The sequence below is a fragment of the Lissotriton vulgaris genome, chromosome 3_1 (assembly GCF_964263255.1).
Source record: "Lissotriton vulgaris chromosome 3_1, aLisVul1.2, whole genome shotgun sequence".
NCBI lineage: Eukaryota > Metazoa > Chordata > Amphibia > Caudata > Salamandridae > Lissotriton > Lissotriton vulgaris.
In genome coordinates this window covers 1,373,684,623-1,373,709,117 of record NC_141689.1, presented here as the reverse complement: position 1 = coordinate 1,373,709,117, position 24,495 = coordinate 1,373,684,623, and the positions used below count along the sequence as shown (strand labels likewise).

Below are 24,495 nucleotides of genomic sequence, written 5' to 3'. Positions count from 1 at the left end.
TGCTATGTATTCTATGCACAGATATGAATTCAGCAGCCCACATGCCTCGAACCGAATATGCTACTTACCAGTATGCATCTGTTCTTGGCATGTAGGGCTGCTGACATTCATATCGTCCGCCCTCTTCCCCGGCGCCCGTAGCAGCTGCAGAATTCACACATACTTCTAGCATGGTCATCATTCACTTAGTTTCACTCCATCTTGGCCACAATGGCTAAAAACAATCTGAGGATGGAGTCGATGCCCATGCGCACTGTAGTCCAGGGGAGGAGCCACCTATCTCGTGATACTACGAAGACTCTTCCAGGACAACATTGTGCAATCATCCGGACCCAACACTAGGCGGCGATCTATTCACAGATATGAATGTCAGCAGCCCTACATGCTAAGAACAGATGCATACTGGTAAGTAGCATATTCGTTTCGATTCTCACCAAACAAGATGTTAAGGAGCCCACCCCTATCCCGGACTATCCCTATCATTGACTTTTTTTTGGCAAGCTGTACTTAAAATCATGAAAATTCCGGCTACAGTATCTGCAGTCATTCCCACGCTTCATGAAAAAATACAACGCTCCTGAAGACTCCCCAACTTGCTTAGTTGCCCAACCAAGACTGCTCTTTGTGGTATGCCAGGTGGCCCAATGCCTCTCCAATGACACGTCCACTCCAATCTCCGCACCTCCTGACAAGGATGGTCGCAGGCTCGATAACATCTGAAAAGATTCTCTTTTATGGCAGCCTCTACAGGGCAGGCAAACTCCATGGTAATATTAGGCCGCTACGACTGCCAAATGTAGTCCGATCTTTCTACACAGACGCTGTGGTGAATAGCCTTAAGACTTTCCTCAACGCGCTGGACCTCAACCAAATCTGCAACCGTCCAACACATGAAAAAGGCTCTATCCTTGACCTTATCATCGCCAAAGAAGACTCTACCCAGCTGGAGGCAATCAAACCCTGTGACTGGTCAGACCACCACATCATCACCTTCTTCATCAGAAGAAAGGTCAAACTTAACCCGGCTCAACCTGCCAAAACCAAGATCTGGAAGAGGGACATGAAGAATCTTAACCCAAACTCCTTGCCTGCCCACACAGGCAGTCTCCTTCTTCCCCCGACGGGCGTCTCTGATGTGCACTCACTGACCGACCTCTACCTAGACACTATGTCTGCAATAATCAATGAAGCCGCACCCCTGCAAATGAAGAGTCGCCTCCAAGAACTCGAACCCATGGTATGATGGTAGACTCAATGAAGGCAGACGTGCTATGCGCATGGCAGAGCGCACGTGGAGATCTGACCCCTCAGCACTGCACCTTAGAGCGCTTAAGAGTAAGAGAAACGCTTACTTCAGAAAAATCAAACGCTCGAAATCAGTCTTCTTTAGCCAACAGCTGGATCAAGCAAAAAACCGACCAAGAAAACTGTTCGAGTTAGTCAAAACCCAAACCAAGACTCAACCTCTACAACCTAACAGTTCAACAAAGGATATTCCAAGTTGCGAAGACTTTTCTGCTTTCTTCAAGCAAAAGACCGACAATATAAGAAGTGATCTCCTCAAGGATGTAAGTCGATATTCCAGCTCCATATGCATAACTAACACTCAACCTAAAAACAACGCTTCATGGACGTCCTTCGACACCTATACTGAAGAATCAATTCACAAGCTTCTCTGCACCTTGAAACCCGCCAATCACCTCACAGACCCCCTACCTGCCAACGCTGTTAAAGCCCTCACCCCCCTGCTCCTCCCACTCTGGACTAAAATCATCAACTGTTCCTTGCAACAAGGACTCATCCCAGACTCCCTCAAGATAGGGCAAGTCACGCCTATACTCCAGAAACCCACAGCTGACCCGGCCGACCTAAACAATTACCGACCTATCACCAATATTCCCACTCTGACCAAATTGCTAGAAAAATGCGTACAACTCCAACTGACAAAACACATTGAGCAGTTTGACCTCCTCAACCCTCACCAATCAGGATTCAGAGCAAAACATAGCACGGAAACGGCTATGACGCCCTCCAAATCCTTGATCACAATGAGTCCTGCCTCCTCATCCTTCTTGACCTCTCCTCAGCATTTGATACGGTCAAACATGAGAATCTACTGGAGCTGTTAAATACCAGAATGGGCATATCCGGGACTGTTCTCAAATGGTTCACTTCCTTTCTGCACAACCGGTCTCAGAAGTTCAAGATCAACAACGCATTGTCCTCGCCTGTGCCCGTAACACTAGGCGTCCCGCAAGGCTCCTCCCTATCCCCCACATTGTTCAACCTCGTCATGGAACCACTCACCACCTTGCTTCAAGCATCAAATGTACACTTCCATATGTACGCCGACGACACTCAGCTCTACCTCAAGCTTCAATCCCCTGAAGACATCAAACTTTTGAATGCCACACTAAGAAACACCCAAGCATGGCTGGCAGACAATCACCTTAAACTAAATGCTCTGAAAACTGAGTTCCTTCTGATCTCACCTCCTGCGAAAAAGGCCATCACCCAAACCTGGCTCAATCATCTAACCGGACTAAATGTCCAGCCCACCATCGTGGACTCTGCAAAATCCCTTGGCATCACACTTGACTCCAATCTTGACATGCAGCAGCATATTAGCAAAGCAACTAAAGGAGCCAACTTCCAAATCAACACGCTGAGAAAACTCAAACCCTTCCTACCACCCAAGGACTTCCGAACTGTTGTACAAGCCCTAGTAATTCCTCGCATAGACTACGGAATTGTGGCTCTCAGCGGGCTCCCCCTAACAACAACGGCGCCCCTACGAGCCTCCTTGAACGCGGCCGCGAGACTCATCACTGGTTCAAGAAAACACTCGCATATATCCCCTGACTTAAAAGCCCTGAACTGGTTGCCTTTTGAAGCCAGAGTTCAGCTGAAAATTGCCTGTATGACACACTCGGCCGTACACCACAAGTCACCCAACTACCTCACTCACAGGCTGACTATATCAGGAGGCTCAAGATCCAACAGAAGCACAAAGAATCTCCTCCTGAAACCTCGTAGATTCCGGAAGGAAAAAACATACAAACGCTCCTTCTCTGGAATGGCACCTAGGATCTGGAATGCACTCCCGCCAGAAACTAGGCTTATCCCCTCCTCTGTACTCTTCAAGAAAGAGGTAAAAGCCATCCTTATGGCTAAGTTCACCTGAACCCTATTGCTACTGGAACAATGACAGTACATGGCTCCTATATTAGCGGCTACCTGAATGCTTATCTATGTTAGACTCTTTTATGACTGCTACTGGATCAAAATCATTGCACGGATGCTATATTATTGGTTTCCAGATTGTTTATTAGGGCTGTACACTATGACTTGAGTGCTTTACTAACTTGCAATCCACTCACTACTGCCTACTATTCTGTTTTCAACAGTGTGGTTACTCACCCTCTGGGGTGCCATAATCTTATTCGAGTCGACACTGGACGGCTTCTATATTATTGTTTCTTGATTGTTATTAGTGTGCATACTCTTGTGCGATTGCTACCCTATTTTGCAACTCACTCACTTCCGAATTTTATACTGTTTTCAACAGTTTGTTTATCCTACCTACTGTTTTCTGTAAAGCGCTCTGATATCTGCAAAGATCTTGTTCGCGCTATATAAAACTTTAAAAATAAATAAATAAATACATACATGGACCTCTTCCTGAAGATGCCAAAATAGAAGCCGGTAAGAACCTTTGAGAAGGAGAAAGAACATCAGCTGAGATCATAGATTGCACTATTGATGCCTCAGCCACAGAATTCAGACAGCTTGCTGGTGCAGTATCCTTCACAGACAAGGAAGTCTAAAAGCCACATCTTTCCCCCCCGAAGGTCCAAAGTAAAATACTAAATTACCTTTAGACAGTGAATCATCATTTGGTAAGCATGTGAATGAGGTGCTCCAATCCATCAAGGCCGATACAAACACTGCCAAGGCTCTGGAACCTCTTCAGTTTCAGAAGCAGCTCTTTTGAGGAGGTGGGGGCAGGGGAACGTATTCTTATAAAAGTGGTTATTAACCCCACAGAAACCAATATCAGTCTGGCCAGATTCAAGGCAGTCAACAAGATCCTCAACAAAGAGACAACCACCAAAAGCAGCATCCCAACAAGCAACCAGAGGCAGAGATTTGAAAAGAAAACAGTGACCCTTTTATAATGCAGGCTAGTCCTATACAACTTGCCAACTCCACTGGTGGGTCAGATTTTGCTTCATTTTCACCAGTGTTCCTGATCGCCTGGGTCATACTTTGGATTTTATCAAAACTGCCAAATACCCCACCAAAGGGAACACCCCCTCCACACCTGAAGCAACTATTCATGCAGGTGTCCATCATACTGAGAAAAGGAGCACTAGAAGTAGTCCCAAACCACAGAGGAGCATGGGTTTTACTTGTGTTTCTTTCTCATTCACTAGAAGTCAGGAGATTGGCCCCCTATTCTTGATCTCTGCAAGTTAAACACATTCCTGAAGAATCAATCCTACCGAATGGTGACTCTCCAAGATATTCTTCACCTTCTCAACCCAAGAGATCATATGATGGCCTTAGACCTTCAGGTTTCTGCGATTCAGGTTATCTGGCACCCACAGCCAGTTTACAGTCCTTCCGTTCAGACTAAAACCAGCACAGCGCATTTTCGCCAAAGTCCTATCTCCAGTGGCGGCCTATCTCAGATAGGTGGACTTCCGATTTTTCCATACCTGGACGACTGGCTGATAAAAGGCACAGACACAGCAACAAACTGTAAAGGCTATAACAGCCTGCCTCACATTATTCCGCAGACTAGGTCTCACAGTCAACCACCAGAAATCTCACTTGAATCCTGCAACAACTTTGATATCCTTAGGAGCATTCTTGGACACCGTCCAGAACAAAGCTTTTGCATCAAACAACAGACAAATGAAAATTTGATTCCCAGCGAAAAGATTGGCCACAAAAAAGTGAGTTTCTTTCTGGCTATACAAATTGCTCCTCGGAAGGCTTTCCTCATGTATTCCCCTCATTCCGAACGGTCTACGGATGCGGCGCCTCCAAGAAGAATTGGACAAGCAATGGCTGCAGGCCCAAGGCTCGTTCAAGGACATAGTTCACATCTCTTCAATGATGGCACGAGCCATGCTTTGGTGGCATAGACATCAAATCTATCCAAAAGTCTCATTTCTGGCCCAAATCCCCGAGTACGCCATAGCGACAGATGCATCGCTGGAAGGCTGGGATAATCATCTGCAGGACCACACGATAAGCAGAAAATGGGATTCCAAGGAAGCAAAGCTCCACATAATTGTGATCTTTCCTCCCCAAGACAGCACGGTAATCTGTAGTCGTTTGTACAGACAATACCACAAGCATGTTTTACATACACTGGCAGAGAGGAACTTTCATGGTTGCCGCTCTGGAGACATAATAAAATGACTAAAATGGCCGTCGCTCAGGGGCACGCATGCGCAATGACAGGCCAGAGAGTTCATAGCACAGCCACGCCCGAGCGGCAACGCTTCGCGTTCCGGTTCTTGGAGTTGAGGACTTACCTTCTGGGTCTCCAAGGCACTTCTGGGTCCTCGGGAGAGTCCACCGCGTTCTGCTTCGTTGGGGGTTGCTCTTCTCCTTGAAGCTATTCTCTTAGCGCTCCACCTCCGCCTGCTGATATCCGTCCTCACAAGGCTCCAACGAATCCTGCTTTGATGAGGGTTGATCTTCTCCTCTCTCGGTGTTCCGGTTCATGTTGCCCTGAAAGACAAGTACAAAACAGAAAGCTGTATTACTGTCATGACGATAACGGCGCTTTGCGCTGCCATTTATTAAAATTAACCTTGCCCATGCATATACTTATCTGATCCGGTGTCCTGATGCTGTGGGCATCCGTTTCCTCTCTCTGGAGTTCACTAACCTGTACAAAGAAGAAAAAAGGACATTAGACATAGCATTTGAATATTAAGACTAACTTATTTTGTGAAGCATATTAAGCACCGAGGTAGGCATATTTGTAACCGAGGTAGGTTCTAGTCTAGAGCCTTGTTATTTCATTTATTCCCTTTTATTGCATTTTCCCTCTAACTAGTAGTTCCCTTTCTTTTTTTTTTTTAGAATCAAACACATGCCAGACAATCCTAGCTATTTGAATTTAATAGAAGGGAAATCTTAAGGTATGGAATATCCCATTCGAGAGAATTAGAGATAGATTTACCCTATTACATACTTATCAGTTTTCAGTTCTTCTCTCTTGACTACAGTTTGTTGTGCCTTGTCCTTGCCTGGTCCTGTTGCAGCCTGGGTTTCGACGTGAGACCCTTATCTCTCCTTGTTTTGTTTCCCTTCTTCCCCAGGTTGCCATTGTCACTTTGACCATGGTGGGTGCGATAGGTGATTTGGGGAAGTAGTGGATCCCTCTTCATGTTCAAAACGTTCCTGCGGAAACATAGGTGAGACTTTGACACACGCTCACTAGCACTATAGTTTCAAGCAAAGGAGATCAGGAACTGGGTGCTGCAAATTCACATACCGCTCGGAGCAGAAAATTTTCTCCCGGGAGTATTCAACATTCTCCTAGACTCATTAAACAGGACCAGCAGGACCTGCTACAAGTGGTAGCTCAACCAACACTCTGTGGACCACCTATTCCATCATCAGGGAAAACCAAACGTATACCTGTTTGCTGCAAAGGACAACGAAAAATGGCAATTCTTCGCAAGTTCGCATCACCAGAAGCGATTGTGGGGAAATGCGTTTCACATGAAAATGAAGAGAGCCATGCAGAGTCCTCCTCATTGCTTCAAGGTGGCCCAGACAGTTTTGATTCACAGAGCTCCTGCTCCTGTCCGAATAACCTCTTGCTCAGCTCAAACTACTACCAATGCTGCTGACGATGAGCCAGGGGCAGGTCCGACATCCCAACACAACACCGCTACACTTATCGGCTTGGCTCCTGAGTTCAATGAGTTTGCCAATTGTAGATATTACTTCAGACTACATGGACATACTTGTGAAAGCAAGGGCAGAGACCACTAACAAAACTTGTAAATGGAAGCACTTTTGCATCTGTTGTGCAGAACAAAAAAATCATCCTTTCTCATCTTCACCCAAGCAAATTCTCCCATATTTACTCCATTTAGTGAAATCCGGATTAACCCACTCTTTAATCAAAGTGCATCTGGCAGAAATGTTTTAATTTAGACGTTCTAGTGACACACCATCTTTGTGGTCTAGCAGAGTCCTAAATCAATTCCTAAAAGGTCTATTCAGAATTTTTACTCCAGTGAAGAAACCCTGCCATCATGGCTCCTGAATGTGGTTTTAGGCCATCTCATGAAAGCTCCATTCGAGCTAATTCACAAAGCAGAATTGCAGTACTGCACTTGGAAAACAGCCCATCTCCAAGCTCTCATATGTGCCGAGAGAGTTAGTGACATTATGGCATTAATTGTGAAAGAGCCTTTCCTTCAATTCAAATCATACAAGGTAATTCTAAGGACCAATCCCAGATTTATCCTAAAGTCCCTTTGGACTTTCACTTGAATGAACCAGTTGTACTACACACATTCTTCCCAAATCCACAAACTATTGCAGAGAGTCATTGCATTCTTAAGATGTCTCAAGTTCTGCTTTCGCAGAACCCATCATATCCGCAATGGGGATCAATTATTCATAGCATGGGGAAACCACAGACCAGGTTGTCCAGTTTCTAAACAGACCATTGCCAGATGGATTGCATCCACCATTCAGTTTTGTCATAGACCAGCAGGAAATCCGATGCATGGCAAGGTTAAAGCCCATTCCACTTGACCCGTCTCCGCCTCAACAGCTCTGTTTGCTTGTGTGCCCATCCAACACATCTGCATTACAGCAACATGGCCCAGCAGGCACACCTTCCCCAAGCATTATTGCCTTGATGAGGCTGGTGCGGCTGTGGGACAGTCAGTATTACAACACCTGGTCCAATCAGGACGTAAAAAAAGTCGCACACAGGTTTTCATTTTCTCAGGAGTTCGTATTTAATGACTCAAAAATATATATCGGTGGGATTTATGGTCATTAACTGTGATTTACTGCTGACTAGTCTGATTCAATCATGTGAATCTAGAAAAGATCCATTGCTGGAGAAGAAAATTGCTTACTCACCTGTAACTGTAGTTCTCCAGTATTGGTATATTTTATAGATTCACATGCGACCCATCCTCCGCTCTGGAGAGGCTTCTACTTTTTCTGTAAGACTAAAGTAGCACACTTGTGCTTGAAAATCTGAGCAACTCGGCCTCTCTTGGGAGAGTTTGAGGGTGCTGTCACCAGATCGACTAAAGTTTATAGTTAGGTCCCTTTTTAATACAGACATAGATAGGGTGTAGAAGCAATTGTTCAGTGCCATGAGTACCTATTCTAGTAACACACATTGCTTTATTATAGTACAGTGGGACTCCTACTTCAGAGAATGATTCTAGCGTGTGAATCTATAAAAGATACCAATACTTGAGAACTACAGTAACAGGTAAGTAACCAAGTTTCTTAGCCATGGTGTGGACTTTTCTCTAAAATACCTGCTTCTTGATATTTAGCAGAATACTTTTCATGAGAAGATAGCAGAGAAAGAAGGCTGATGAAGAAAATCTTTAAAACGGTATCAAAAAACGTTGATGCTGGAGCTTTTTGTTAATCACTGCCAGGATCTATTTTACGGCTAATGGGTTCCCCCAACACGGCCTGCCTTTCATCTCTCAGCACCTGCACCCTCTGGGTTGACCTTGAACAGCACAGAGAACTTTTCTGACAGTACATAGACCTTTGTGTCCTATGATAGCTCTCCTGATAGACTCTTTCCTGTCTGACATAATGAGTCTGTATTTCGAGGGTGCTGTAACCTTAAACTGATGAGAGTAGCCCTTGGCATAATATTGGAGTGTATAGCCATGGCTTTGAGGTAGAGGTTTCTTTTGTTGGTGCCAAATGAGCATTTAGATGCTAGTAATTTACTCCCTGGTGATTGGAGCGTTCTACAAATTTATATTGAAAGCAGACATGCACCTTGTGCTAGACATTAATATTCTGTGAGCCTTATCAGGTTGGTAAAGTAGAGGTTTCCTTGCCCTGCATCTAATTACTTAGCATTCCACCTCCTGCACACCAGTTTCTGACCTTGATACAACTATCACAGGCTCTTCAGTACACACATGATGCTATCTGATTTCCTTTAGATTCTAAAGGAAAAGAGAACACAAATGCAGCTGTCCAAAATCTGTTTGATTTAACTTGCCTTCCATGAGCGGCTGTTGGGACACGTAGTAATGTCTCAGTCATATAGTGAGAGCTCCTTGAATTATTTTCATCCTAATTTTCATCCTAGAAAGAGCAATAATTGTTTTTGCCTCTCTATTTCTATCTGTCTGAGCCATGTCTCTTTTAATCTGTTTCTCCCATTTCACACACATAGTTGTAGGTATTAATGGAACTGGTTGTGCTGCCCTAAATTTGATTGACATCTTTTGGACCAGCAGGACTCCATTGCCTTCTTATGCTATTTGAGTCACTTTGACCTGTAAAATGGGGCTTTGTGGCTTTGTCTTTTCCTTTATGCTTATCATGTTTGTGTTTAGCTGTTTGACCATCTCAAAAATAGATTTCAAAACAACGATCTGTAAAATGGGGTGTACTCCAGAGATCCCCTGTTTAAATACTCTTTTAACATTCATTTACAATCTCTAAACAAGGTCCTTGCCCCATGCTTTTGGGGCAAGGTTTTTTATGTATGATGACACACTATCAGTGCTGTGTCGGAGTATCAATTCAAAGCCTTCCCTGCGGCATATAGGCTCATTGCTCTCTGGAAAACCTCAAGTGGATGTCTGGAGAGTTTCCACATTTTCCAGAAATAAGTAAATTCACTATTGGGAGACTAGCCTTTCAAAGTGTTGAAAACGATTTCCTATTGATATGGAGACCACCTTCAGTGTCAAAAAGTTGAATTCAATACGGCCATCAACATTGTGAAACTTTCCTTTTACTGTCCTGTACTTGGTTTCAGAAGTAGCATTTGTATCATGCCTTCTTTTGCAACTTTGGCCAGCAAATTTATGCATTTATGCCTGTTTAAATCCGAATAAATTCCTCCTTGTGTAACAGACAGTACCAGCGCATTGTATTACACAGACAAGCAAGGTAGGAGATGTTTGATGCCATTTCCGTTGAGGGTCAAATATATGAATATGTCCCAGAGCCAAATACCTCATGATTATTGCAGTTCATTGTCCTGACATTTACCAGCTCCAGTCAGAAGCTCTTGGCAGAGTGTAATGTGAACCACAAATGAGTCATAAAAAGGTGCTATTCAATGTCTTTTGCAAATGGGGACCCCAATAAATCTCTTTGCCTCCGCAAACAAGAAATGCTCACCCTTCACCTCCAGATTTTGAAGGCCAGGGAAGGATTCAGTGCTGGTTAAAGATTTCTGTATGATTTACATTAATATCGCTGATCCAGCACTAATTATCAATCAGACCATAATGGTTCGACATAAGTAGGTTCACAATCTCCTTCACCATCTGTGAGGCAATGCTAGAGACTGCCATGCAGACCAGATCGTCTCTCTGGGTAACAGTGAAAATGTTCATCAAAGGCCATCATCCTTGAGCTTGGTGTCCTAGTATGGACAAGTGAACCTCCTGCAGGAGTGCATGAGCGTTCTTAAAGGGGCGAGGCATCATTCTGCTAGAACATCCGATGAATGTAAATTGAAGAGGGGCTGCATTTGATTTTAAAAAGAAAAAAAATATCAACTCAACCACCCACCAAGAAGTAGCAATGCTTCCTTTTCTGCTTCATGTTGCAAATCTGGGGTTAACTGTTCACCTCTTTTTAGGTACATCTTGCTACTTTTACAGCACAAAGGTTGAATCCTTCGCAGGTTTAATTTTTAAACATTCCAATGATTCAGTATTTCTTGGAGGGTTTTAGGAAATGATTCCCTTCTTTCAGAAGGCCATCTGCCACATGGGATGAACACTAAGTAATAAAGGGCATGTCGTATCTACATCCAGCTTGAAAAGTGTTGTTAAAATCGTTATGTTTTCTCTCCAGAACTGAACATATTATTGAGCGGGTTTGGTGGGTAGGAGGCGCATTTAACCTGTTAGGCTACACCTCCATTTTCTGAGCATATTAGATGATGGTACTGCCAATGATCTATATCTCTGTGTTCCTTTAAAAATCTTAAAGGCACATATTTCTTAAAGGTGTGTTTTTTTCCTTATTTATGCCTTTGATTTAGTTATAGAATTGTAAGATTGTAAAATTGTGCTTCGGGGGGGGACTGACAAGAAGTGCTCACTGAAGTAAAATGTAATTTTCTTAATGCATTAGTCCTGATTGTGGCTGATTCGTGATTCATTTATGAATATGGTCACTTGAATATTCTATCACTTTATGGCGCTTTGAAATGCTGGTATGCTGTTAACTTTCCATGAAAATAACGCTCCCGACTTCTGTTGTTGAAGAAGCGGAGAGAATCAGCAGTGAATAGTTTATCGTGTGATCTGTTATTTAGTGATTTCAGCAGTGATATTTTTCCATAACTAATGTGTTTCTACTATCGTTTTTGTCTTACCATCTCGTTTTCTATTACATCAGCTTGAGCTTAGCGACAACAGAATTTCTGGAGGCCTTGATGCCCTAGCGGAAAAACTTCCAAACCTCACACATCTGAACCTTAGTGGAAACAAGTTAAAGGATATCAGTACATTGGAACCTTTGGTATGTACAGCAGTCTACAAATGAGATTGCAATCGCACTAAATACATGTGTGTAGAATTGTCCATTCTGCTTTCTTCTCCAACCACACTTTACTTTTCAAGAAAAAAACGTTTCTGATCATTTTGGTGTGTTTTAGTTGAATATAAATAACCAGTGACTGACTTATTTCATCTGCATCACCTGTGTGCATATGCACTTTCTAATTAGTCTTTAACCAAACATTAATTCTTTACAGTAGCTTGTGCAGGCTTTCACATACTGTGATTGCTTTGCAATTGTTTACACGTGAGAGCTATCTTCCTCTAAATGTGCCATGCCCCCTACCTGTGTCTAAGCCATACTTGAATGCCTAAGAGCTTGATAGGTCTTTACCAGGTCGTTTCGCAAGCACTGTTTGCAAATATCCTAGTACTATTTTTTTTTTTTATTCAACACTTTAACAGGGGGGTCTTGTACTTGTAAAAAGCAGTCACGCCAACTTTAATCACGCCAGTTGCACCACATCCAGTTAGCCAGGCAGCACCAGTTAATGGAACTCCGAGGTTAGCCTAAAAAATTGTGGACAGCTATGCGTTAATCGCACTACCATGAGGGATATATTTTCCCCTGTACATTTCTTCTCAATTGTTTGATCTTGACCTTTCGACCATTCCCATTTTCATGTACCTCATTCCCTTTCACGTGTGCTTCAGCAGTACATAAAGTAGTCACTCCCGTGTTTCGGCTAAATGAGCAGGAGCCCAAAGGGGCTGATCTCAGTGGGTGACAGAGGGGAGTCATGTGAAATGAGCCCATAAAGGGGAGCAACTGGAAGGGCATGGTTTTAGACTAACAAAACCCAAAGATAGCTTCAGCTAACCGAAACAACTAAAATTCTGCCCTATCAGGACAATCTTAGAGAGGGGTACCGTTTTTAGGAACACCTAGGCTCTGAGCATATAATTGATCAGGGCTATAACAGAAGGTGCCACACACTAATGTAATTCCGTCTATTAAAATAGGTTTCCCGGAGTATGTTTTCAGGCTTGAAAATGTAGTTACAGAATAAGGCCAAAGTCTGTATATGTGTACAAACCCTCATGCAAAGTGGCTTTCTTTAACCCCTGTGAGGTTTGTGTTGCATTTTGTGGTCATGAGACCAGTATTAGATGCATTGAATGTAGAGCGTAGAATGTAGAACCTAGTTCAGGGAGTTAAGAATAGCCTTGTTGGCAGTTGCTTGCTGTGCTTGCCAAGTTTGGTCTTAAGTAGCTACTGATCGATAAATCAAGGAAAATTTACAACTGTAAAGAGTGTCTTTTCAGCGGCGACGAAGGGGGGATGTTTCACCTACCAGACCAACCCTATTCATGTAAAATGTGGGGGTAAACAGGCAGTCTTCAGTGTTAAAGAATGGCACCGCTGTGCTGCAAGAATTTCCCAGGATTGAAGAGTAAAAGGAGCTGTGCTTGCCCTGTACACTTGACGAAGGACTTGGTGGTGACCGAGCTGAGATCAGGCGAGGTGTATCATATACGCATGTTCGAGACTATCTGCGCAGACAGTAAGGCTTGTGGACATGTTACTCTGCGTGGAGTGAGATGCGAGTAGAGGGATGAGCGCTGCAGCTCTCGTGACATATATGCTACTGCTCTGGTGAGGCACACAAGCCTAGGGTTGCAGTCGAATGTGTGTGCTCAGCTAGCGTGTGTTGCAATTTCGAGCGGAGTGGCATACCTTGGTGAAATCGGGTGCGTTGCCGCTTACTGTTGACCATCGTGGATCAGGTGGATTTTGTGCACAACATATCTGAAAGAGACACGTTTGTGATAGATTCCTTACCTTAGAATATCCCCAGGCGTCAGACTGGATCCGGAAAATTTTGCGTAGCAATACCCATGCGCGCTGGCAGGCGTCGTCCGCGGCTCCGCGTCCATCATTGGCGCCGGAATGACATCGTCGGAGTACTTAGACGCCGCCCATGCGCGCTGACGTCCGTTATTCTTTTTTCCGCGCCAGCTAGCGCAGATCCGGAGAAACTCTACCCCTTAGTCTTTTTTGACTAAAACTTTTTAATCATTTCTACTCGAGTCTTCGACTCCAACGGGCTCCGACGGAGTCGCAGTTGTCGCCGCCTGCCCCACACCTTCGGGTCCCTGGGCAAGACGTGACGCCTGAGGAGATCGAGCTTTACCTCATGGCCTTGAGGTCCCTCCCTCCTCAGCCGGATTCCGTGACGCCTCCGGGTCCAACGGCCCCGGCTGGAGGGCCTAGCGGGTCGGGTGCTTCGGGTCCGACGCCGTCGGGTGCTTCGGCCACGGCGCCGCCGGCGACTTCGGTCCCGGCGCCGCAGGCATCTCTCTGGTTTCGCTTCCGGATCCGGGTCGTCGCCGGTCGACCTCACAACCTCGCCAACGCCGGCCCTACGGGTGTCGCCCCCGGCGCCTGCTATGGGCGCCGTCCCTGATCCTAGCCCCGGTCCGGTTCTGGTGCCGGTGGGCGCCGCTGCCGATGGTATTTGGAGATTTCTATTTCCATGAACAGGACCCATCTGTTGAACCTGTACTACAGGAGATGGGTGACTGGGGTGATTGGGAGGGGTCTGAGGACCCTCTGGCACGGTAGTGCCAGTCACCACAGGACTGGACATATGAGCTTGGGGAGGCCAGTGGCATTGACACTTCGCCATACACTGGATTTGTCTCCCCTCCCACCGTGGCTACGGAGGAGGGGGCTGCTTATAGTGTAGTGTTGAAAATTTAAGGCCTTAAACCTTGAGCTCCCTGTCGCGGCCCTGAGGACTAACCTCCTCACTGAGGTCCTTAAACCGCAGGCAAGCTCCAGTGAGCCTCTGCTGCCGTTTAATGAGGCCTTGTGTGACGTTCTTGTTGGCACTTGGTCCAAGCCCGCTACAGGTCCGCCTGTGGATAGACGCTACCACCCGGCCCCGGGCGACCCTTGCTTTTTTTCCACCCACCCCACCCCCGAGAGCCTGGTCATCCAGGCTTCCACTTCCCAGACCGCATTCCCGACTGCTCCGCCCGATCGGGAATCCAAGAGGTATGAGCAGTTCGGGAAGAAGGTGTTCTTGTCCCTGAGTTTGGGACTGCGGTCAGTTAATACCGCATGCCTCTTGGGCCGCTACACCCACACCCTGTGGGACGCGGTCGCAGACGTGCTGCCACAATGCCCGGAGGAGGTCCGGGCAAAACTCACCCAAACCCTTGCGGAGGGTCGAGATGCAGCGCGGTATTCCATCCGGTGTGGGCTGGATACCGCATACTCACTGGGCAGGGCGATGGCAACGACGGTGGCGGTTCGACGCCACGCCTCGTTGAGGTCCGCCAACTTATCGGCCTATGTCCAGGCCACTCTTCTGGACATGCCGTTTGATGGCCGTCTGCCTCTTTGGCGACAAGGCAGACCATGCGCTTGAGCGAATTAAGGACTCCAGGGCTATGGCCAAGTCCTTGGGCCTCTCGGCCCCTCGCCAGCAAACCGGTGCCTTTCGCTCCTTTCGTGGCCAAGGAAGGGGCGCCCCCACACGTGCTGCCAGCCACGTGCCGCAGAATGTCCAACAGCGCGGTGGCGGCCGTGGAAACCGCTGTGACTGCTGTCGGGGACAACAGCGCGGCCAGTCCACACCTTCCCCCGCAGCACCTGCCTCAAAACCCTCCTAGTCCGGGCTTTCAGGCCCATGTGATGCCAGTGGGGGGCAGGGTTCGCCATCACCTCTTCCACTGGCGCACCGTCACGTCGGACAGGTGGGTGCTGCAAATTGTCTGAAGGGGCTACTCCCTCCCCTTCGAGGCGACCCCTCCAGCTATGCCACCGCAATTCCACCACGTGTCGGGGGATCACTTGCAACTTCTGCAAGAGGAAGTCACGGCCCTCTTGGCCAAGGGGGCCATCGAGCGCGTTCCTGGGCCAGAAGTAGGGTGTGGTTGTTACTCCCACTACTTTCTGGTACCCAAGAAGGGCAAAGGGGGCCTACGCCCTATCTTGGACCTACGGAACGTCAACGGCTTCCTTCGGAAGGAGAAATTCAAGATGCTGACTCTGGCTCAGGTATTAGCTGCCCTGGACCCAGGAGACTGGATGGTAGCGTTGGACTTGCAGGACTATTTTCACATCCCCGTCCTACCGGCCCACCAGCGTTACCTCAGGTTCACGGTAGGCCACAAGCACTTTCAATTTACCGTGCTCCCCTTCGGCCTTACCAGCGCCCCATGGGTGTTCACCAAAGTGATGGCGGTGGTCGCAGCCCATCTGCGCAGGTTAGGGGTTTCAGTCTTCCCCTACCTCGACGACTGGTTGTTGAAGGCGGGCTCGCCCCAGACAGTCGTCAGCCACCTCCAGACTACGGCCGATCTCCTGCATCTGCTGGGGTCCTCCATCAACGTGCCGAAGTCACACCTGTCTCCCTCTCAGAAGCTCCTCTTCATCGGAGCGGTTCTGGACTCGGCGCAGTTTCGGGTTTATCCACCCGCACAGCGGGTTCGGGATATTCAGGCTCTGATTCTGATCTTTCGGCCTTTATCCCGGGTCTCGGTCAGGTTGACGCTGCGGCTTCTGGGGCTGATATCCTCCTGCATCCTTCTGGTGCATCACGCCCAGTGGCGGATGCGGGCTCTGCAGTGGGACTTGAAGTTTCAGTGGGCCCAGCATCAGGGCAACTTGTCCGACCATGTCTTGATCTCGGAGAGCACTGCAAAACAGCTGCAGTGGTGGCTCACGGACCGCGATTGGGTCCGTGGCAGATCCCTCTCCCACCCGGAGCACGTAGTTGTGACGGACGCATCACTCCTGGGTTGGGGGGGCCACATGGGAGAGGCGGAGATCAGAGGCCTCTGGTCTCCGGCGGAGTCCCAGCTCCACATCAACCTTTTGGAGCTGCGGGCGATCCGACTTGCACTGAAGGCATTCCTCCCCTCTGTCCGGGGGAGTGTAGTGCAGGTGTTCAAAGACGACACCACCGCCATGTGGTACTGCAACAAACAGGGCGGGTGGGGTTGTGGACCCTATGCCAGGAGGCTCTGCGCCTCTGGCAATGGCTGGAACATAAGGGCGTGACCCTGGTGGTTCAACACCTGGCAGGTTCCCTGAACGCCAGGGCGGACGAACTCAGCCGTCGATGCATAATGGATCACGAATGGCATCTGAACTCGGACGTGGTGCAAGGCTTCTTTCAGCAGTGGGGAGAGCCTTGGTTAGATCTATTCGCCACAGAAGAGAACGCGCAATGTCATCAGTTCTGCGCGTTGGAGTTTCCAAGGCGGCACTCGCTCGAAGACGCTTTTCGTCGCGAGTGGAGTTGCGGTCTATTGTACGCCTTTCCACCTATACCACTTCTGCCCAGAGTGCTGAAGAAGATCAGGCGCGACCGGGCCCAGGTTATCCTTGTGGCTCCGGACTGGGCACGAAGATACTGGTATCCCGAGCTACTCAGCATGTCAGTCGATCCCTCGATTCTTCTGCCTCTTCGGGAGAACCTTCTGTCGCAGCAGCAGGGGACGGTACTCCACCCGAACCTGTCCAGCCTCCACCTACAAGCTTGGAGATTGAGCGGCAACAGTTGAGGCCATTTGACTTGCCTCCCGAAGTCTGTAATTTCATTCTAGCAGCCAGGCGCCCCTCCACAAAGCCTGCAGGTGGAACAGATTTGTGGCATGGTGCACAGCAAAGGCTGTGGATCCACTCTCTGAACCCCTTTCTAAGGTTCTCCTCTTCCTTCTTTCTCTTGCCCAGCAGGGCTCTGCTCTGGGCACTATCAAGGGCTACCTTTCTGCCCTTTCCGCCTTCTTAAGGCTTCCTGATCAGCCTTCCTTGTTCAAGTCCCCGATTGTAAATAGGTTTCTGAAGGGCATCACACACGTTCCCACCTGTTCCTTTCATGATGCCCCAGTGAGACTTGAATCTTGCACTTACCTACCTAATGTGTGCTCCCTTTGAGCCGCTCCATAACTGTCCACTCCGTCTTCTTACCTTGAAGACTGCTTTCCTGGTTGCCATCACCTCTGCCAGAAGAGTGAGTTCCAGGCTCTTTCTTCTACACCTCCTTTCCTCTCTGTTCATCCGGACAAGGTTGTGTTGCGGACGAGACCTTCGTTCCTGCCCAAGGTTGTCACGGCCTTCCACATTGGGCAGTCCATTACCTTGCCCACCTTCTTTCCGCCTCTGCATCCCTCGAAAGAGGAAGAGAGGCTCCACCGTCTGGACCCAAAACGTGCACTCCCTTACTATCTGGATTGCACACGCCAGTTCTGGGTGGATGACCAACTCTTTGTTGGTTACGTGGGCGCTAAGAAGGGAAAGGCGGCGCACAAGCGGACCATCTCGCGGTGGATCATCTTGTGTATCCAGGCGTGTTACTCCCTGGCAACGAAGGAACCCCCTGTGGGACTACGGGCTCATTTTACCCGGGCCACGGCGACTACCACTGCCCTGGGCCGAGGAGTGCCCTTGCAGGATATTTGCCAGGCAGCTACGTGGGCCTCGCTGCACACGTTTGCAAGACATTATTGCCTGGACAGCCAAGTCCGGAGGGATGGCTTCTTTGGCTGTTCTGTCCTCTAGGATTTTCTGGTGTGATTATTGGTTCGCAGACCCACCACCGGGGTTGGTATTGCTGGGGTATCTATTCTAAGGTAAGGAATCTTTCACTAACGTGTCTCTTTCAGATAGTTACTACTTGTGTAACGATATATCTGTAAGAGACATTAGTTAGTGATAGATTCCTTACCGACCCACCCATCCTCCCCGTTCTGCGAACCGATATCTAGGGTTACGGTCAACCCCTTTCAGGGCCCTAGTTTCATGGCACCAGTGTTGGTTCTATCATGGCTCTGCGTATCTGGCGCGGAAAAGCTGTGTATCAGAACTGACGTCCGCGCGCATGGGCAGCGTCTAAGTACTCCAACGTCATTCCGGCGCGGACGACGCCTGCCGGCGCGCAGGGGTATTGCTACGCAAAATTTTCCGGATCCAGTCTGACGCCTGGGGATATTCTAAGGTAAGGAATCTATAACTAACTAATGTCTCTTACAGATATATAGTTACACAAGTAGTAACTTGTGCTTCCAGGCCATGGGCATCCAATACTGACAGAAGGCTTCTGAAGTACCGGGCCTGTTATTGGATGGTGGTCTGCATCTGCCAGTCAGAGTGCACCCTGTGGTTGGCCGATCAGAAATAAACTGAGGTGTACTGATCGCAAATAGTTGTGCGCCCCGCGCCTGGCCAGTCAGTGCTTCTCAGTGTTTTTCTGATAATTGATTGATTTAGTGCCTTTGCGAGTGTTACACTGTCCTATAGTATAGCCTGCCATTGTGTGGGAACTGATGGGCAGTGCCTCAGATCCTGGAGGAGTTTGGTGCAGAACTAGTATTCCAGAGTAGGTAATTATGTGTACTGTGGAAATTTAGGCAGTGTTCACACTGCAGTTTAAGTCTTTGAGGGGAAAAAACAGCAGACCATTTGTTCATTATGAGAAGGATTGTCCAGACAAAAGTGACTACATTTATTTTGTTCTTTCAGGCGATGGTGTCTACATTTATTTTTTGTATGTAAGTTTATTGTTTAGAGCGTGTTTCCATAGTTTTGCAGTATGAATCCTTTTCTGGATTCACATGCTGTGCATCATTGCGCCATCTAGTGGTTGAGTCCGGAATTGTCTCCCCCCCCCCCCCCCTGTTTTGGTTGCTGTCGACCACCATTTGGTGACAGGTGTGTGAAGTCAGACGATATCCTGGGGGTCGACGTGCGTGGTGGCCTTCTTCAGATTCTTTTTTCCGCCGTTGGGTCTGGAAGCAAGACGGTAAGCTCCAAAGAAAGTTTAGAATTTTCCTGAAAAACTTTGAAAAAGAAGAAGATTAAAGAAGAAAATAATCGATCCTCAACGTCGTGAGTAAGGCCGAACCAGAGGACCACTCTGGTCCACAAATGACGAGGTAGGGGCCATGGAGAATACCCCCTTCAAGTTCTGCCCCAAGTGCCACCACAAGTACGCTCAACACGCCCCACACAACGTCTGCAACCTCTGCCTGCTCGAAGACCACAAGGACTGTGAGGCCTGCGCAGCGTCCCTACCGGAAACGCCAAGGATACACCGAAGTCAAAGACCTGCCCACTACGCCACAATGTTGCAGACAAAAAGAAAACCTCTCTGAGAGACCTGGGTTTTTCAAGCGACGAGGAGGAACATGGAGCACCTGCGGAGTCGACGCACGAGGGATCGAACGTCGAGGTCCTAGAGGGGGACTCCAAAAAAATCCACACTGAGAAAAAGGCTAAGGATCCGAAAAAGAAAACGGAGAAGGTAAGACACCATAAAGATCTGTCGGAACCAAAGGGACATAAATATAAGGCGCACAAGGCAGACCTGACGCCGAGCAAAAAGGCGATCAAAGGTCAGCCACTATTGAAAGAACCCCACGGAACCCAAGCTAAGGTTACTGAGGAGGGAAAGTCAACGAAGACGCCGCAACAAAGGGTCGACACCGGACCCACAAAAAAGGGCACTATACCGGCGAAGACTAACATCGACGTCTGGAAGAAAAGAAAATCTTCGACCACTGACGCTGTGAGAGCACTCTAGGTCGAAAAGAAAAGGAGAAGGCTTGAGGAGGTAATGGCAGTGATCCGACAAAAAAAGGACTTTGATGCCTCACTGAAAGATTTTCGAATCCCAAAAACACGTGGCCAAATCAGAGAAGGTTGACGCCGCTGAGGCAGAGGACTCGCAAGGAGAGGAAAAAGGGATCTTCGACTCTACACCCACCCCAGAACCTCAAAGCGAAGAACCAGCGGAATACGGAGACATACCTGAAGAGGAGGAAAACTTCGAAAAAAGAGTGGAAAGACCTTGACACAGAGCATGGAAGAAGAGATTTGCAGCTACCCGAAAGCTTTACCTCCAGATGACATGGCTTTCTACAATGACATTGTCAAAACGGCAGCAAATCAATTTGGAGTACCCTTAGAAGAGGGAAAAGGGGTCGCATGTTTCTTGCTAGAAACACTGGCACCAGCTTCAAGAGGAACACAGTACCTGCCTTTGCTGCCAAGTATCCTGGACCAAGGCAGAGAAGCATTCAAAGAACCAGCTTCAAACAAGGGGGTAACCCCTAGAGTAGAGAAAAAGCACAAACCCTCCACAAAAGACTCAAAATATATTCAGGGAAGTACAGTATCTGGTGCATTGCCAACTCTGATGCCCTGTAAAACAGATATGGCCACCAACAGTGGGATGAAATGAAAGAGTTGCTCAACAAACTCCCAGAGGAGGACAAAGAGGTCAAAATCTTGTCCAAGAAGGGGGAAATGTGGCTAACACCTGCCTAAAGTCAGCCCTAGATGCAGCAGATACTGCAAGCAGGCAAATGTGCACAGGAACCATCCTCAGAAAGCAACCCTAGCTCAGAATTTCTTGCTTTAAACAAGAAGTTCAGACCTAAATTATCAACGGACCATTCAACGGAGAAGCTCTGTTTGGCAAGGAAGTGGATGAATCCTTTCAGCAAATTAAAAAAGACAATGAAACATCAAGGCCAATGGGGGTCCTACAGCAAAGAGGTTCTTTTAAAAGAGGAGGCTTCTCTAACAGAAAAACCACAAGTAGAGGCACCTTTGGTCAAGGACAGCAGATGCCACAACCATCTCAGGGACAGCCCCCAAACCAACAGATGGGTCAACAGTCTAGCTACCAAGGTTGGCAACAACAGCAGAAGCCGCCCTTTCGAGGAAGAGGGAAAGACAGAGGAAGAAGCCAATCCTCTAGAGAAAGAGGAAACGGGTCTAACTGATTTTAACACAGAAAAGGACCCACACAAAACACCAGTGGGGGGAAGAATATCCTTTTTCCACAAACAATGAAAAAGGATCACAACAGACAATTGGATGTTACATTTGGTACCATACGGATATTGCATAGAACTCACAAAGACACCACCTGCAAAACCACCCAAAACAAGAAAATTAACCAGATCGGAACAAACACTGCTCAACATAGAAATTAAAGAACTATACCAAAAACAGGCAATAGAAAAGGTACCAACACAAGAGTGGTACAAAGGAAACTACTCGCTGTACTTCCTAGTACCCTAAAAGGACCAGACCCTAAGGCCAATGATGAACTTAAGATTCATAAACAAGTTTGTACTAAACACAACACTTCAAGATGTGTGCCCTTCAAGAAATAATCCCACAGATTCAAAAGGGGGATTACTTGGCAACAATAGACCTCAAGAACGCCTACTTACATATTCCTATGAACAAAAGGCACAGAAAATACCTAAGATTCCTACATAACGGAACACACTACCAATTCAGGGTACCCCCGTTCGGCATAAAATCTGCTCCATGGGTGTTCACAATGTGTCTAGCCGCAGTGGCGGCACACCTGAGAAGAGAGAAAATACACGTCTACCCCTACTTCGAGGACTGGCTAATAAGGGGACGCACAAAACAAACCTGTCACAATCATGTTCAAAAAACAATTCAAACGCTTCAAATCATGGATTTCTCAATAAACCACAAGAAATCTCCTACAACACCAGAAAGAGAAAAAACCTTCCTGGGAGCAAGACTGAACACAGCAAATGCCAAGGCTTATCCCACACAAGCCAGAGTATGAGCTATCTATCACGAAACAGCCCACTACCAGAGCGGTCAGTATCTGACAGTGTGGAAAGTAATGAAACGAATGACTGGGATACATGATGCCATCCTGAGTGGATGGCATCATGTATCCCAGTCATCCCTCACGATCGCCTACACATGCCATGCGCCCATTTCAAGAATGGCTCGGCAACAGCTGGTCACAAGCAACAAGAAGTTGGGAGGATCTAGTGGTTGTTACCCAAAGGGTGCAAGCAGAGATACAATGGAGGGCATCCAACAACATAGCACAGGGGAGACCTTTCAGGGACCCACCTCTATCTGTGACAGTCATCACAGATGCATCTCTCAACGGGTGGGGTGCACATTTCAACCAGCTGAAAGTTTATAGTCAGTGGAGCCAACATGACGCCACAAAACATCAATTTTTTGTAGATGGAAGTGGACGTGTTTTTCTGGCACTCAAAGTATTCCAGAAACATATACAGGAGAAAACCATCTTAATACAAACAGACCATACAACCACAATGTTCTACCTGAGCAAACAGGGTGGACCAAGGTCCTTTTCCCTGAGCAAACTTGCACAGGAAACTGGCATTGGGCGACAATACATCTACCAGGGGTAGACAACATTACAGTAGACCAACTGAGCAGACAAAATAACTGCTCCCACGAATGGGAATCGAAACGGACAACAGTACAGTATCTGTTCAAGATCTGGGGAACACCAGTGTTGATCCATTTGCAACAATGCAGAACAAGAAAGGTCAAAGCTTTGTTTTGAGGTTTTCACACCACTTGTCAAAGGGAAATGCACTTTCACTCAATTGGTCACAGACATTTGTTTACTCCTTTCAACCAATACCCCTGATGCAAAGAGTACCACAAAAAGCAAAGGAACCACAAACAAATATGATTCTCATTGCTCCTCATTGGCCAAGGCAAACATGGTACTCAACTCTCCTAGAACTATCCAAAGGAGAAATGGTCTAGATCGAAGCAGAAAAAGACCTGACACTGCAACAGGGCCAGATTTTTGGCTTGGGACAAGCAACGCTACAACTAGCAGCCTAGCGCCAGAATACATAGAATTTGGGCATCTCAATCCACAGCTCAGAACCATGGTAATTATTTAAAAAAGCAAGAAAACAGTCAACAAGAACATGTAATACAGCAAAATTGAAGCAATATACCACATGGTGCACTGCTAACAACAATACTGAGTTCGAGGCATGTGGGCTGCTGAATTCATATCTTGTGCATAGATCGCCGCCTAGTGTTGAGTCCGGATGATTGCACTTGTTGTGTTGGAAGAGTCTTCAAAGTATCACGAGATAGGTGACTCCTCCCCTGGACTACAGTGCGCATTGGCATCCTCTCCACCCTCAAATTTGCGCCATTGGGTTCGGATGCAAACTCCTACACTCCAACTTTGGAATCTAAAACAAAACTTTTCTAAAGGCCAAAAGACCTTCGATTCAACGGTATTGTTCTCACTCGGTACCTCTCTACTCGATTCAACCTTCCATCTCCAAGCGGTTGTCGATGCGGGCCGTTGGGCCTTTTCAACGCCACGTGAGCCGAACAGGAACATCGACTCGGAAGAAAACACTTCTCCGAAAAAGCCTACGGAGTACAAAAAACGCTTCGACCCGAAAGACACAGTCGACCCGAAAAAAGGCCCGAGCCGAAAAAAACGGCTGATAAACCAAAGCCAAACACCCAACCCAGGACTGTTGAGGAAGAACTCTTTCACCCAGATCCCTCTGACGACCAAGCAACAATTTATATCAACCCAGAGACTGGTAAAGTTACCATCCTGCATAGGAAAAAGAGGCCTTTGGACTTTGAACCTCAGTCCCCTATTCCACTGAAGAAAAAGGACTTTGGGACTTATCCTTCTAGACCCTTCATTCCTTTTTAACCTATCATTCCTACTACTCCTTTTAATCCATACATTCCTTATTCTCCCTCTCATCACGGGGACGACAAAGGTAACACAGGGGATGAGCCACAGCCTCAATATGACTTCCCACAGGACCATGAACCACAGGAACCATGGGAAGAGCCAACTGACCCTTACAACACCCATCCCATCCCTGATATGTCCTCTTATTCTACTAAGCCGTCACCTACTGATGACAC

General features: G+C 47.3%; 1 protein-coding gene across 1 annotated transcript in view; it reads left to right on the top strand.

Annotated features, from left to right (window-relative positions):
• The window catches only part of ANP32B (acidic nuclear phosphoprotein 32 family member B), a 191,932-nt gene that overhangs the window by 66,130 nt on the left and 101,307 nt on the right, over positions 1-24,495 (top strand). The window contains exon 3 of the mRNA XM_086961843.1: positions 11,632-11,754. Within this exon, the coding sequence (XP_086817969.1) occupies positions 11,632-11,754 (123 nt within the window). The remainder of the gene's footprint in view (positions 1-11,631; positions 11,755-24,495) is intronic.